The sequence below is a fragment of the Archocentrus centrarchus genome, chromosome 12 (assembly GCF_007364275.1).
Source record: "Archocentrus centrarchus isolate MPI-CPG fArcCen1 chromosome 12, fArcCen1, whole genome shotgun sequence".
Classification (NCBI taxonomy): domain Eukaryota; kingdom Metazoa; phylum Chordata; class Actinopteri; order Cichliformes; family Cichlidae; genus Archocentrus; species Archocentrus centrarchus.
Genome location: NC_044357.1, coordinates 14,416,253 through 14,430,873, shown reverse-complemented (window position 1 = coordinate 14,430,873; position 14,621 = coordinate 14,416,253). Strand labels below are relative to the sequence as shown.

Genomic DNA, 14,621 nt, shown 5'->3' with positions numbered 1-14,621 from the left:
GTAGGTTTAACACTGATTCCTCGAACGTGATGTTCTTACCACCCCGGGAAGATTGACCAGTGTTATTGTTTACACAGTTGGGGTTTCTTAGGCCTAAGCATGTAGCATGATGCCATTTTGTTCTTAGATCTTCATATTGCACCCAGTGTCATCATATCGGGTGTGGCTGCTGAAATATTAATGTGACAGCTCCAAACAGAGGGATTAGAAGAGTCGGAGAGGGTCACAGTGGAACTGGGAGTTGACATTAAAGCTCAATGAGAGCAAGGTCCCGAGTGTGTACTAAGAAACACAAACAGGACTGAATACTTATTTTTCAGGCCAAGACTAAAAACTGATTGATATTTAAAAGTAGACTAAAGTGAGTGAGTGAGTTAAATTTAAATGAATGAATTTTAAATGAATTTATAATACCAAAATTAATAAATCTTTATTAAACAAAAATTTGAAATATAAATAGTGATTCTCTATGTACAAAAATGTTTATAGTTCTGGAATTGCATTTTACAGATTTGCCAAAATACCAGCTATTACTGGTGGTAATTCAGCTGTTGGAGCCATTTATATATTGTGTTAATGTGTGTTTAAATTCTGTGTTTAACCCTAAATACTCAAAGTGTTTTTATGGCACATTTGCGATTGGCCGTTTCCACTTGTGTGACCTTTAGGTGATTGGCTTCTTCAGCCAGCGTCTGGAGCAGGCTGGAAGTGACCTGTCTGTTGAGAGAGTTCAGGAGGTCATCATGAAAGGAGCCCAGGCACTGCCAAAAGACAGACTGAAGGTAATTCACTCACTCAGACACACAGCCAACAGGGCGACAGACAGGATGGAAGAGCATGAAAAACAAGAGTCATAAAATATGGGGTTTGCTGAAGGGAAAAAAAGTGGTGCATTTTGGGAATTTGTATGTATGTGAAGAGAGTACAGTTGAAAGAGGGAGAGGTTTGGGTAGGGAATATGGACTTGGGCAAGGGAAAGATGGAAAGAAGCCATTAGGACTGGACACAAAAGGCCAAAGCCCAGTTCTCATTAGCATTAATGCCCATCTTCATTCCATTTCTGCTTACCTGCTACATGCGAACATGTAATGACATTTCAAGGAGATGGGATGGAGGGGCGGCTAAAGGCACTTTGTCATGGGTACATCCGATCGGGGGAGGGGATAAGGGGGACATAAATCTGCCACCATGCCTCGTTACCCGACACTCCTGGCGGGTTCGCTAACCCTTTCCCTTTCCAATGCTCCTCCATTAATCAGTAGGGAAATATGTAACCAGCAGTCTCCACAGCAGCACGGGAGCTCTTAATTGCATGTTTTATCATGTGTTTCATGTTCTGTGCTTGGTGGATGGCTGCAAGCCATTTGTCTGTGGAAGAGGGATGGTGCATGGCCATGAGTCCATGTTAACTCTCTGTCTTGCTCACAGTGAGCACATCTGAGCACTAATGTAGCAACCGTGAATCCACAGAATTGCCCACTGAGTCATATGGATAACCCTGATGTCCTTCAGTGAGAGTGCTGTACCTGTGGCACAAGTGAATGTGGGTCGTGTGTGTGTGTAGTGTGTGTGTGTGTGTGTGTGTGTGTGTGTGTGTGTGTGTGTGTGTGTGTGTTATCTCCTCCAGTTGTGTCTGTCTTCTGATGACCATTTGACTAAATGGCAGTCTATGTTTTAGTGCAAAAGTGTTTTTGAGCCCTACTCTGACTCTGCACAGCAGAGTGCTTTCCAGCTCCACAGGGTGACGTGAAGTGAAAAGTGTATCTGCCAATGTCTCTTCTGGGAGAAGTCCCCGCTATTTGATGGCACCATTGCTCAAATAAACAGCTGTCTCTCCACATCTCGCCTCCGTTCATCCTATGAGCTCATTCTGCTGTTCAGCCCCCGGTGTTAAAATCCATAGGTTATATTAATGTTGTGTGGAATCATCGATAAGTTAGCAATTACTCCAATAAAACAGTATCGGTGTCTCGATCAGTTGTGGCTGCACGGGGAAGACTGACAGGAATGAGACGCATGGGAAAAATTATTATTACTCTCTATAAACGAAACATAATAAAGTAAAGCTTCTGCATGTTGTTTTTACTGTGGGGTCATTTAGACATGCACATTAATGCATGGAGATCCATGTTGAATTTAGGTACAACATTAACAATCAAAATCAGAACATTTTGTCACCACTTTGCAGAGTAGAGATGTCTGAAGGCTGAAAACACCAGTGTGGCGTTGTGATGCAGATGGGGAAGAATATTTGCTTAAGTAAACTCGGTCTAATATAAACTTCAGGTTCAAACAATATCCCATAGTTCTTCTTGCACAGTGATAAAAGAATCAATAAGGTTATATTCAGACATTGTTTTCTTTCTGATTATTTTTAAGATCAATTATATAACTAGTGAGAATTCAGACATTTAGGTTGATTCAGAATATATTAACAAGCCTAAAACAAGGGCTTGACAGCCTTAATGCTATAAGACAGAATTTACTACTAACCTTTGTTAAAAATGTCAAAAATGTAACTGTATGCAAATGTTTATGTATTTTTAGATGCAAAAAGTTAAAGAAAATTACACATTTAGATTTTTTTTTTAAAGTGCAAACAAACATCCTCAGCTGTAAGTACAGAAATGAAATGGACACAAAAATTGTTTTTTTTTTATTTTATTACACTTATTTGGAGTTAAAAAGTTTTTTTAAAAAAATGCAGTTTCCACAGTTCATATTCATCAGTATTATCCTGCGCGTGTCTTAAATTCAATATCTTGAAATTTGTTTTGTCAGTGACATAAAAGCACAGCTTCAGAAATAACCAGTTATAAATGGTGAAGTAGCACAAACATTAGTTTTAACTGCAGTACAAGTTAAAGGTACTAAAATAAAAACTTGTAAGTAAGGATGCAGATTTTAAGTGGACCTAAAACACTGAAACAAAATGCAGACATGCAAATTAGGTACTAACTGAAAGAAAGGATTGAAGGTGGCAAGTAGCCCTTGGGTGACCCCCATCACTCAGCTGCCTGCCTCTCATTCTTTGTGTATGTTGTTTCAGGGTGTGTGAAGTTGAGTGGCGCTCGTAGGCAGTGCCTGCGGAATGTGTTGTTTAGCCTCTCCTGCTGAAACCTGCCTCTTTGAGCGGTGATAGCCTACAGACTCTCTGGCTCCTCAGGAAGAGACGGAGGGGGAGGGGGATTACCAGCTGTTACTCGGTACCTTGGGCTTAAGAGACCTGATGGCTGTCCGCTGCTACTTTCCCACACACTGACAACACGGTTTCTATACATTTCTATGTGTAAATCCTCTTTCAGATCAGTGGAGTGAATTCAGGAAGCCCGTGCCTTGTAATACAATCCGCCTTCACAGCTCAAACTTAGGGCAATCAGGGCTTTGTGCAGTGTTAATAGTCTTAAGCAGTTTTCACAAATGCATTGCAACCCTGAACTTTTCTAGTGCTTACCAAATGGAGTGGCATGTGATAAACGTCCAGCTCAGTGGGCTCGGACATTAGCTGGTCTTGAGTCTGCCAGCTCCCTAGTACAAAGACCTTGTAATGTCAGATATTTTTCCAGTGAATTCACTGCTAGTGATTTGCCATCATGTGTCCCGGCTTCTTCGCACTCTGTCCAGGAAGCTCCTCGCTTAAAGCCCACAAAGTATTTCCAGTAATGCACGCACATCTGAAGTGGATTGTACAACTTCGGAAAATCTCCTGACCCAGTTCTCCCGAAAATGTTCGAACTTCATGTGTGAAAATGGGCTTCACTCTGGCGTCACTGTAGAATTATTTTAAAATGATTGTAACTGTACTGCAGAAGGAAAGTTCATTTCGTAGCTCTCTCAATGTTTTCTTCTATGAATTCTCAGTATTTGAACATGAATGTGAGCTAAATGGAGACAACAATCCCAGCAGATTGAGTTATTGTTTATTAATTTATGATTATTTTGCCAAATCCAGTCTTTTTCTTCATATTTGATGGTTCAAAATAACTGTTTTGTGATATATGGTTTTTGTCTGAACATTTAAAGTAAGAATTAGTCTATACCAATGCTAGCAGTCCTTTAGGGTTGTACTTAGGGTTAGGGGCTAACATTAGTATGCTAGTATGCATTATATTTCAGTATGTTGTGTGTCATTCGCTCTGCAGGGATATAGTCATAAGCAAAAATGCTGGATGAGAAGTGAAAGGCTCATTATTAGTTTAACTGTGCTTGCTGCAGTTCATCTAAAAGCTGTCAAGACCTCATGGCAGTACTGGAGACAGTGCTATCAAAGTTATATTCAAGTTAAGAAGAAAAAAGAAACACTTCACACACACTATTATTTTGAATTTTCATTGTAAAAATAACAGTGACCGTTGTACTCTAAGTGTGGGCAGAAAATAATGACAGCCAACACAAACTAAACTGTTTTGAATAGCAGAACTTGAATATAAAAACCACAATTTTTGTGGAAGATTTGGATAGTATTTTGAAATCTGACCCTTCGGTGTTTGTGTGTGTACCTGCTTGTGTGTGTGTGTTTGTGTGTATCAAGTTCTTATTTGCTCCCTCGTCGCATTCTTCTCTGTCTGGCCGCTGAGCTCTGACAGCACAGCACAAAGGAGGAAAGGGAACACAGCGTCCTAAGTAAAGATATGAGGCCAGCCAGCCAGTCAGTCTGTGTTCAGGGGCGAGGGCCTGACCCGCCAGGACCCATAACTAACTGATATGAGCCCAGGCCAAGTGGGCCCCAGACGGCAGTCAGACTGAGAACAAAACAGAGGAGTGGAGGGAGGGAGGGAAGACAACAGAGAACCAGAGGAGATATGTGCTGGGACAGTATGCACAGAATAAGGGACAGAGATAATATTAGTTATTGGATGTAGCAGTCTGGAGATGCTCTGATTTTTAAAAAAATTTTTTAACCCCAGAAAGCACTCAAGCCTGAAAGGAGCATTTTTGCTGTGAGGCATGTAGTGATATGTACGACTTCCTGTAGTATCAATTACCGTGGTGCTTCTGTCTAATATAGATGTAAGAAGAAAAAGGTGGCCACTGTGATTGGGCTGATTTTTCTGTTTTCTGATTTTGTGCTGACCAATTCCCACGAAATTGGTCACGTGGGACTTTGTTTCTGCTGTATAGATTCATAACTTTTTTTTATTTTAGCACAACAAACATCATTTTTACCTGCTTTTCAGTTCAATGAGAGCTCAGATTAGTCACGATCGAGATCTAATTTAACATTTTACTGCTTAGAGTTAGATGAAAAGATGGGTACATAATATGGTTTCAGGAAACAGCTAGCCTAATGACACATTTTGTTTATTAGTACATGCCCATGCTACAGTACTATTTGGCCTGTTCATGCTGTTGGCAAATTGATACACGTAATCACATTGGGAGGAGTAAAAAAGTAAAATGCCAAATGTTTACATAGTCATACAAAACAAGAACAGGGTTCCAGTGATAATTGCTAGACAATCATGATGATGTAATAGTATATCATGTGTAAATCAGCTTTTGTAGGCATGAATGAGATGTTGTTGGCATGAAATTAAATGAGATGCTTTTTTTTTTTTTTTTTTAGGTGTTGCAGTTACCTAAATGCTAAAATCTGTCATTTTAGCCCATTCCTACATGGTTGCTAGGTAACGTGGGATGTCATAATATCTGATATAGATAAGAGCTTTCAGGGGGCTAAGATGTATCTGTCTGCCAAGTTTTGTTGCTCAACTCCTCATCGTGTAGGAGGAGTTGGCAGCCAAAGACGCAAGCAAACAAACACACAGGTGGAGATTTTGTGGAGATTATAGTGAGATATATTTAGGCCTTTGTTTGTGCCAGATTCATCAGTTCCTGCAATAGTCCAGCAGAGGTATCACTGTAAAACGGCAACTTCTCATCTGTAACGGTTTATTATTGAGCTTGGGGAACATGCTGATCTCTCAAGCCAGTCAGCCTTTGTTCTGATCTAAGTTAGATCGCTGCAAACTATAATTTCAAATTTCAAGTACAGACATGAGACTGGTATTGATCCTGTCATCTATGTCAACAAAAAGAAAAAACACATATTCCAAGATGCCAAGCTATTCCTATAATTACAGAGGATTTTTTTTTTTTTTTACATCAGTGGTACCCATTTTTGAAGTAATGATAACTGGTTGATGTGTCAGTACTAAAAGCAGGCCAGTGTCTTGTGTTTATCTGTTTTTGTATGGGGAAAAAAGTGCTTATACCACAACTTCCTCAAATAGATGATTAGTTTTTAGATGATTGCAAATGTTCATGTAATGCTTTAAGGGAAAAATAAGCTTAAAGAGAAAAAGAAGTTAATACCGTACCATACCATATGTTTGAAAAGTATGTTGGCGTAGCTGTGTTCACTGGTTTCTGCTTTGATTAACCTAATTGCCTAATTAGCACAACTGGTTGTGCTTCGTATGTTTTCATATATCACGGCGGTTGCAGCAGGGCATTAATCAGCTCAGCTGCCGTCTGTGCATGCTTGTAAATCCACAATGCTGCTAAATAAAGCAATTTTCAATAAAAATGAAAAATTAAAGGCTGCACTTCTGTATTTCTTCCTGTATGCTAACAAGTAAAATCCATAATGGATCGAGCAACTGTCACCCTCATGTGAACGCCGGATGAGTCGTCAGGCTATGAGATAGTCACCTACACACGCATACCAGTCGGATAATACAGCTCCTGCATTGTGTCTGGCCATCAACAATGGCAGTGGTGTGTGCGGTTTAGCCTCAGTAGCCTGGCATATGGCCTGTGACCCCATAGCCCCTCAGTGTGTGTCATTATGATACCGATAGTGAGATCGTGAATGGAGCCAATCAGGATTCAAAAGACTGGACTCAGACCATCAAATAAAGGCCCACAGCATCTGTCTTTCACCGGAGACTGATTACTGGCTGCGTGTGTGCACATACATGCATGTGCAGACAGGAGGATATAATGAGGCACCGTTGTATTATTGATGTGCTTCCTCTGCTGCCTGCCTGCTGTCAGGTGGTTCTGGCTGATGCATGGTTTGGTCTGGTTGGAGGGCTTCCAGAAGGTTTGGAAAAAAGCTGGTGTTCAGTGTGACCTATTGATTACACAATCATGAGAAAATTAATCACCTTTTAAGGAAAATTTGAACACATCAAAACTGTGAGCTGATGTGTTGAAATACATAGTAAGAATGTAACTGTAGTTGTTAACCTGTAACTTTTAAACTCTTAAAATTAATTAATTTTTGATTGTAGGGTTTTGTTAGAATTTTGCCTCAGTTTTACTATTTATTGTGTATTTAACTGAAAGTTAAAAATAAAACAGCATATGGTATGAAACTAATTACAATTAAATAGTATTTGTACCTTTTCTAACAATGTCATGTCAGCCCAAACTGTTGAAGCTCCCCCAGGTGCAGCTCATGTTTTCCCTGTAGGAAAAATAAAAAGGAATTTTTATCTGATCAAACCAGGAACACTTGAAAAACCTCTTCCCACTTCACAAACTGCTGGGAAGTGTTTAGTCATCTGACGAGATTTCCAAGTGGTCTTCCTCATATTTCACGGTATTAACAGCACCTTGAGTTGCACAGTTTTTCTGCTTCGTGTGAAAGTATTTCATTCACTCGGCAGTCAGCTCCAAAACAAGGCTTTTATTTAAGTGAGCTGTGTTTGGCGATCCACATTTTTACAACACACAGAAGGAAAAAAAAACCCACACACAGTACACTATTGTGTCACAGGTGTTATAAGGTGCTTCAGTTTCATGGTGCTGGTATTGTTTTGTAATGGGTATGTATGGGAACCAATGTTTTGGTTTTATGGAGCCAAAAGTGACATTTATGGTCAAGAGCAGGCTCAGTAAGCAATTTGCATTCATAGACTTTATAGTTGTATCATACTGACACAGTTACCTACTAATTAGTGCTGATAATAGAGCTAGAATTTATTTCCAAAGCTGTTTCTCACCAGGCCCTGAACATGTTTACTTCTGTTGTAAAATGGGGGTTTTAACACAATAATCTATTGGCCTAATAGTGCAGTGGTTTACATACAGATACCAGGACACACAAGTGGAAGAGAAGGGTGGATGGATGGATTGACTCACTTTTTAAGCCAGCCAGTGGCCACTGGAGGAACTGCAGTCTGTGGCAAGGCCATATCGGGTTCATATTGCATAAAACCTGTGGATCATTTTAATTTAAAGTTAAAATGACTTCTTTGAAAAGGCTCCATGCAGAAACACTCTGCCCGCAATTTTCTTTCTTATGACTTGTGCATCATTCCAGTTTTTTCTCTCTCTCTGTTTTCTGTGAATAGAAATTTCCAGAGCTCAAGTTCAAGTATGTGGAGGAGGACCAGCCAGAGGACTTCTTCATCCCCTACGTGTGGTCCCTGGTCTTCAACTCTGGAGTCGGCCTCCACTGGAGCCCACACGGGATCGAGCTGTTCAGCATGGACTCTGGCTGAAGGACACGCTGCAGCAGATTGTGTGTCTCCATCTCCGTTCAGTACAGAAAAAGAAACTGATGGGGGTGTGTGTGTGTGTGTGTGTGTTTTGGGTAGGTGTGTATGCATTACCCTTTATAGTATGTGCACGCTGCTTTGAAAGTGCCTCGACCTTGTAGAGGATGGTGTTTCTTTTTTATGCAGCACAACTTCGTTTCCCTTGATATAATAATTTCTCTGCTTCTACACTGTGAAGCTTTACCTGCGCTGGGTTACAGTTCCCACAGTAGCTCCTGCTCACGCACCGTCAGTCCTGCGGTGAACACCTGTTGGTACATCTGAGCAGCTTCATCTGGCTCTACGGCACATGCTGACATGCTCTGATATCACGAGGAGCTCAGGACACTGGCAATGGCTATTTCCAAGTTGTTGTTTTTTTTCCCCCTTGCTTACAAAAAGGTCAGTTAAAACATGCAAACACGTTACACCGCTCTGATAAAAACATTCATTTACTTCTGCACTGAATATTTAAAAACTGTTTTGACTCAACAACTGCCACCTGTCTTGAAAGACACATTATTCATTCAAATAAAAAAACCTTTGTTACTGATTTTACACGATTTTCTTTCGTCCGCACATTGTTCTGTCTGTTCAGTGGCTTTTTAAACATTTTTGTTTGTGAAATGAGGATAAGCGAGAGAATTTATCACCAAAAGAAAGTCCTCTGTTGTCATTAGTATGCAAGAGTTACAGTTAATTAAAGGATGGGATAATATAAGCAGTGTGCATCACTCTAATTCATGTGATTTCATTGTTACTTTCAGCTCATTTATTTGACTTTACCTTGTCTGGGTCATTTGCAAATACTTAAACTAGGACAGTCATTAAACCTCCTGTCCTATTGTGCTTAATTACCGTTGTCTCTTTAACTTATGTTATTTCAAGTTTAACTAGGGACTTAAGTTATTTATTTTCATGTATATTGTTTTTATATATATTCAGCATCCCAAAATGTAAATCATAGTAGTACTGAAAAGACTACTATTAACAAAAGAGGAAAAAACGATGGTACTATTCTTTGATTATTCCCAGATGGGAAACTGGCTTTATATAAATGCATATAATATGATGACAGCTGTCCTTTTATGGCAAAGTTTACTTTGAAAATAGAAGTTTAAATAAAAGAGTAAAATCACACCAGCCTCAGTGTCACGCTGTTTTTTTTTTTTTTAGCAAAAGTAAAATACCACAAAATTCATGAAATGCTTCACAGGGGAAGTTTACCAAGTTTGTATCAATTATTTTAAGGTTATGCAACTTTGGACTGAAACACTTATGACTGTCAGGCAGACAGCAAAGCAGGCAAATGCAAAGTCAGTATGAGTTTTTGATTTTTATCGAGCATATTGGAATATCCAGTTGCACAATGCTTTATGGCTCAGTCACGTTAGAATAAAAATAGGACAGCAACAAGCCAATCAATCCTGGTCTGAGTTTGGTTGATTCCAATCACTCTCAGACAGACTGGCAAAGGTTTGCAAATAATTGGCATGCAAGAGATCAACGCAGACAGATTACCAACACATTACAATCAATCTGAGTCAGTCTGTGCCGGTGAGCGCAACCCATCTCCGATGTGTCTCTTTGCAATACAGGTCTCAATTGCTTGCCAGCTGGTTGAATTCTTATTATATTCTGATATGAAAGCAAGGTTGCTGAGTGCCTGAGTCATGGCAGGTAGATTGCCATCCTGCAGCAACTGTGTCCCTATTTGTTGAGGACATTCTGTTTCAAATCTTTGAGCATCTGGCAGAATTCTGAATAGAAGATTTACAATTTGTGTCAATTTATCACAGTTAATCATCATATTATCACAAACAGAGCGCTTGCAATTGCCAGCTTCGCCCCATTTGATGAAAAACTGCTGTGATGACACTTGCAAAACCAGTATGATAGTATTTCTACACTTCAGTGTTGACTTAAAATGACTTGAGATTCAGGACAAACTTTAGTGACTGAATAGGGGGAAACAAATCCCATCCCCTCGGAAATCAGCTGGAATAGAGGAAAATGTCAGACTAAAGATGGAAACAAAGTCTAAGGAGTTGTCAGTTCTTTTGATATCTGGCAACCAGAGTGATCTTTTTAACAGTATAGAAGGAAAGATTAGAAAAAAAATCTGAGAAGCCATCATGTATGCAGCAGATGTTTTTTTTCCCATCTGTGCTACCATAGTAATCACCTGAAGACCTCTAAGATTTATCTTGATACACAGCGGCTTGCCTTTTCTTTCAGTTTTATTGACTTAGATTATTAAAATATTTACCAAGGTTGCTGCTTCATATCTTTAATATATATATGTTTTTAGCTTTGGATTTCATCACTGCTTGCTTGGCTCGTTCCAGACAGTGTTTTCTTACTTCTGTGCGGCAAACAGCACAAAAGAAAGCTCATCCTCAAAACCGGACTGTCACACTATAAACACACTTTAGCACTGAATGTGTCTCACGCGTCTTATTGTTGCCTGTTTTTATCATAGCTGCAAAGGCAGCCGAAACAGAGGCGGAAAACCACTTCGGGGGGGGAAAAGTTTACGGCACAATGGCACCCACTGTGTCGCCGGAGCTCCTACTTCCCAAGAGAATTTCATGCTTTTCGTCTCTATTCTATTGATTTTCATGCCTGAAATTCTCTTGTTCTCAAGGACAATATAATGGATGCAATTTGATGTAAAGAATGGCTCATTTTCAGGACGGGTTCATTGGTAGGTTACAGTGAAATTGCACGCTCAAGGAGACTGAGGCGCTGCACTGTCTCTCTATCTCTCTCTCTACGCTGACTCTCACCTGCTTCCAGCTCTATTATCTTGGTGCCAGATGGTTGAGTGGAGGTTTTTACAAAGTGGCATGGCTCTCCTTGTTCCGTTATGGCATAGGGGTCACCTTACCATTGGATCCCATTTCAGGTGACAGCAGAAAGATGGATGGAGCCAGGGATTCTGGGATGGGTATTTTTTATTTTTTTGTGTGTGTGTGCATGCTAGTACATTTTCCACAAGGTCTAGGTGAGATTGTGTTAGCTACCAGTGGAGTGTGCTTCCAGAAGTGTAGGTTGTAATCAAACCAGTGTTTTTAAAGTATACACCAGTAAGACACATAGTCGTGATAATGTTAGGATGCTGTCAGACTCTGTGGTTTTAGAATGAAGTCTGAATAAGAGATAAGCTCGCTCTCTGCGTGGGAACAGCACCGAGAGCTACGCTCAGATATAAAAATAAACACTAAACCACCAAAGCTTCATTTGAATTAAAACATTGTTCCTGTGGGCTGGGCCATCAGTGGAAAAATATCAACAAGATATAAAGATGAGATAGGTGTGCTATCATGATCTTGCTGTCTGCATCAGTTAACCTAGCTTTTGTGACTGAGTGTTTACGGTTTATGAAAAACTCGTACAGTTGCTTTTCCTGTGATCAGACGTTACACTGAAACAGTTTTGTTTTTCATCTTTAAAAAAAATGACATTCGCTCAACCCACATGAGTCACCAGTCATTGATCTATTTATATAAAGTCATGTAACATGCCTTTTATTCCATTTGTGTCAAGATGATGCCACACTGTTTCAATAATATTGATATCTGGTCTCTGGGGAGGCCAATCCATGACTGATAGTCTTCCATTGTGTGTTTTTCTATTCAGGTATGCTTTTCCTGCATTGGCAGTGTGTTTGGCATCATTATAATGCTTTAAAATTAACTTGTTGCCAGTCAGATGCTTTCTGGGTGGTGTTGCATGGTGGAGCAAAATCTGATTTTCTGTGTTCAGAATTCCATAAATTTTGACATGATCCCCAACACCACAGGCTGAAATGCAGCCCCGAACCATGACAAAGCCTCCACTATGTTTTATACATGGTTGTACAGCTGTTGTACCTCTCTTCTGACCTCTGGTCTTTTTTCATATTTCTTAAGGACATAATTTTCAGTCTTTTACATCTGCTATAGACAGCTTTTTTGGGTTCCCACTAGTTTTGTTTTTTGTTTGTTTTTTTATCCTCGACTTGTTCAGTTTCCTCATTTTTTTTTTTTAAGGACACACTGTACACCATGCCGAGATATGCCAAGTGTTCAGCTAATAGCTCTGTGGGACACAACAATAGTTCATCCCTTGAGTTCTTCTTCTTTAAAAGAACATCAAGTACAAGGACTGGACTGAAACATGTCCTCCAATCTGAACGATAATATCATTCATCTATTCCAAAATTACTTATGAGCGTTTCTAAAATGATTTGGCTTTGTACGTCATATTGGTCATATCACTGCGTAATGTGGCTATAGCTCAGGAGATAGAGTAGGTCACCTGTTAATTGGAAGGTTGTTGGTTCAATCCCTGGCCATACCAGTCTACAAGCCAAAGTATCCTTGGGTAAAATACTGAAGGACTTGTGTGAATCAGACATGTTATATAAAGTGCTTTGAATGCTCAAGTACAGTAGCAAAGTGCTATATAAGAGCCAGTCTATTTATTTAATGTTTAAGCTTTTCCTGTTGCATCTAATGCCATCTAGTTCCCATAGACTAGAAATCTGAGAAACTCCACATTTACATATTTCTTCAGGATTTGCCAGAGAAAACCGAACACGGTTATTCACTCACACGTATGACTGCTAAAGGTCGCTTAATTTATTTTAAAATGTAATGATTGGTCGTAAAACTTGCCTGCAAAAATGACCTATGAGGTCGGGTTTTTTTTTTTTGTTTGTTTGTTTTTTAAAGCGCACAGGCTGTTCAGAAAGCCTGGAAAATGCTCACGACCACTTATTCCTTTTTGAGAGAATAAAGAAAACGATACAAGAAAGGTGCGGATCTTTTTGCTTACCTACTCATTAACCTACTCAGTGATTGGCTCTGAAACCTGCTCAGTGATTGGCTCTGATGTGTCTCATCTTCCAGTCCTTCTGATATAAAACATTTGTTCTTCACTGGCTCTCAGTGGCCATAGTGGATGACGGTGCAGCTTCTCCCATTCCTGGTGAACTCCACTGTTGCTCCCTTCCCTCTTCTGGCCCACTTGTCAACCAATCAGCATTCGACCAACGCACAGCATCATCCATGTCAACCAAAGTGCAGTTGGGATTTTGGAGGATGGCAAGGGAACTATAATAGGGAAAATCCCTCTCTGTAGGCACATACGTCCGCAAACGGACACAATCATGGTACTAAAAATCAAACATAAGTGCAGGGAAGTGAATGATACTGTATAGCTCCTGTGAAGGACTCATCCCCTACAAACAAATCATCCATGAACATCACACAATTAGTTGGATGGACAAAGAAACTGACTGACCTCAGTATCACGATTGAGCCTGGGCGCTCTTCCATGTAGGACAGTTAAATGTATGCAGATCATCAAAATAGTTTCATGCCAGTGGCCTTTAAAGAGAACTGGGTCACTGAGGCCTCGAGCTATTAACATGTCAAAAATGTAATCCCCTAACCAAAACCGGTCTACAGAAGTTTGAAAGTAGATGTTCTCTGCGAGAGGTTTATCAAACAACACCTTATAGACATTAAGCTGATACTGAAAAGACAAAAACCCCTTGGACAAGAAAGAATCTTCCAGTAGAGCACAGAAAAAAATACTCCTTACATGAAAACTCAAATCTGATATAACATTTCTCATGACTCTTTGTGCTTCACTGCACTCTGCATGTATATTAGGGATGTGCTTGGGTGTAAAGTAACATTGTTGCATCTCAGTGTGTCAACCTCGCTTTGACTGAAACATATGGATTGATTAAGTTATTAATATTGAATTCATTTTTTTTTTTTTATTATTGACTGACCACTATCTGCAGGCTGTGAGCTACCTGCTGAGTTGCTTGTTGGCCAAAGCTGAAGTTCTGAACTTGCACCTAGTTCTCAGGTTTTACCCAGTGCTAACTTAGCAGACTCATACAACAGTGGAAACTGAGGTGAAGCAACTTTTCTTCATCATGTCAACTGAAACTGAAGATTACAACCTTCACAGAGGTAAGATTTATCGCCAGACTGTCTTATTAGACTATTAGACAGTTTTAGTGTAGGAGACTACCTACCTTTTCAATCTAGTTTTAAATGTGTTTACCCCTTCTTTTCACATTGTGTTTTGTATTGATATATCACTAACCAGTATTTTTCTCAGTTTCTG

General features: G+C 39.8%; 1 protein-coding gene across 1 annotated transcript in view; it reads left to right on the top strand.

The window, feature by feature from the left end:
- The window catches only part of dym (dymeclin), a 66,812-nt gene extending 57,188 nt beyond the window's left edge, over window positions 1-9,624 (top strand). Inside the window, exons 16-17 of the mRNA XM_030742997.1 lie at window positions 669-782; window positions 8,304-9,624. Coding sequence (XP_030598857.1) covers window positions 669-782; window positions 8,304-8,453 — 264 coding nt within the window. The 3' untranslated portion in view covers window positions 8,454-9,624. The remainder of the gene's footprint in view (window positions 1-668; window positions 783-8,303) is intronic.
- Window positions 9,625-14,621: the final 4,997 nt, after the last annotated feature.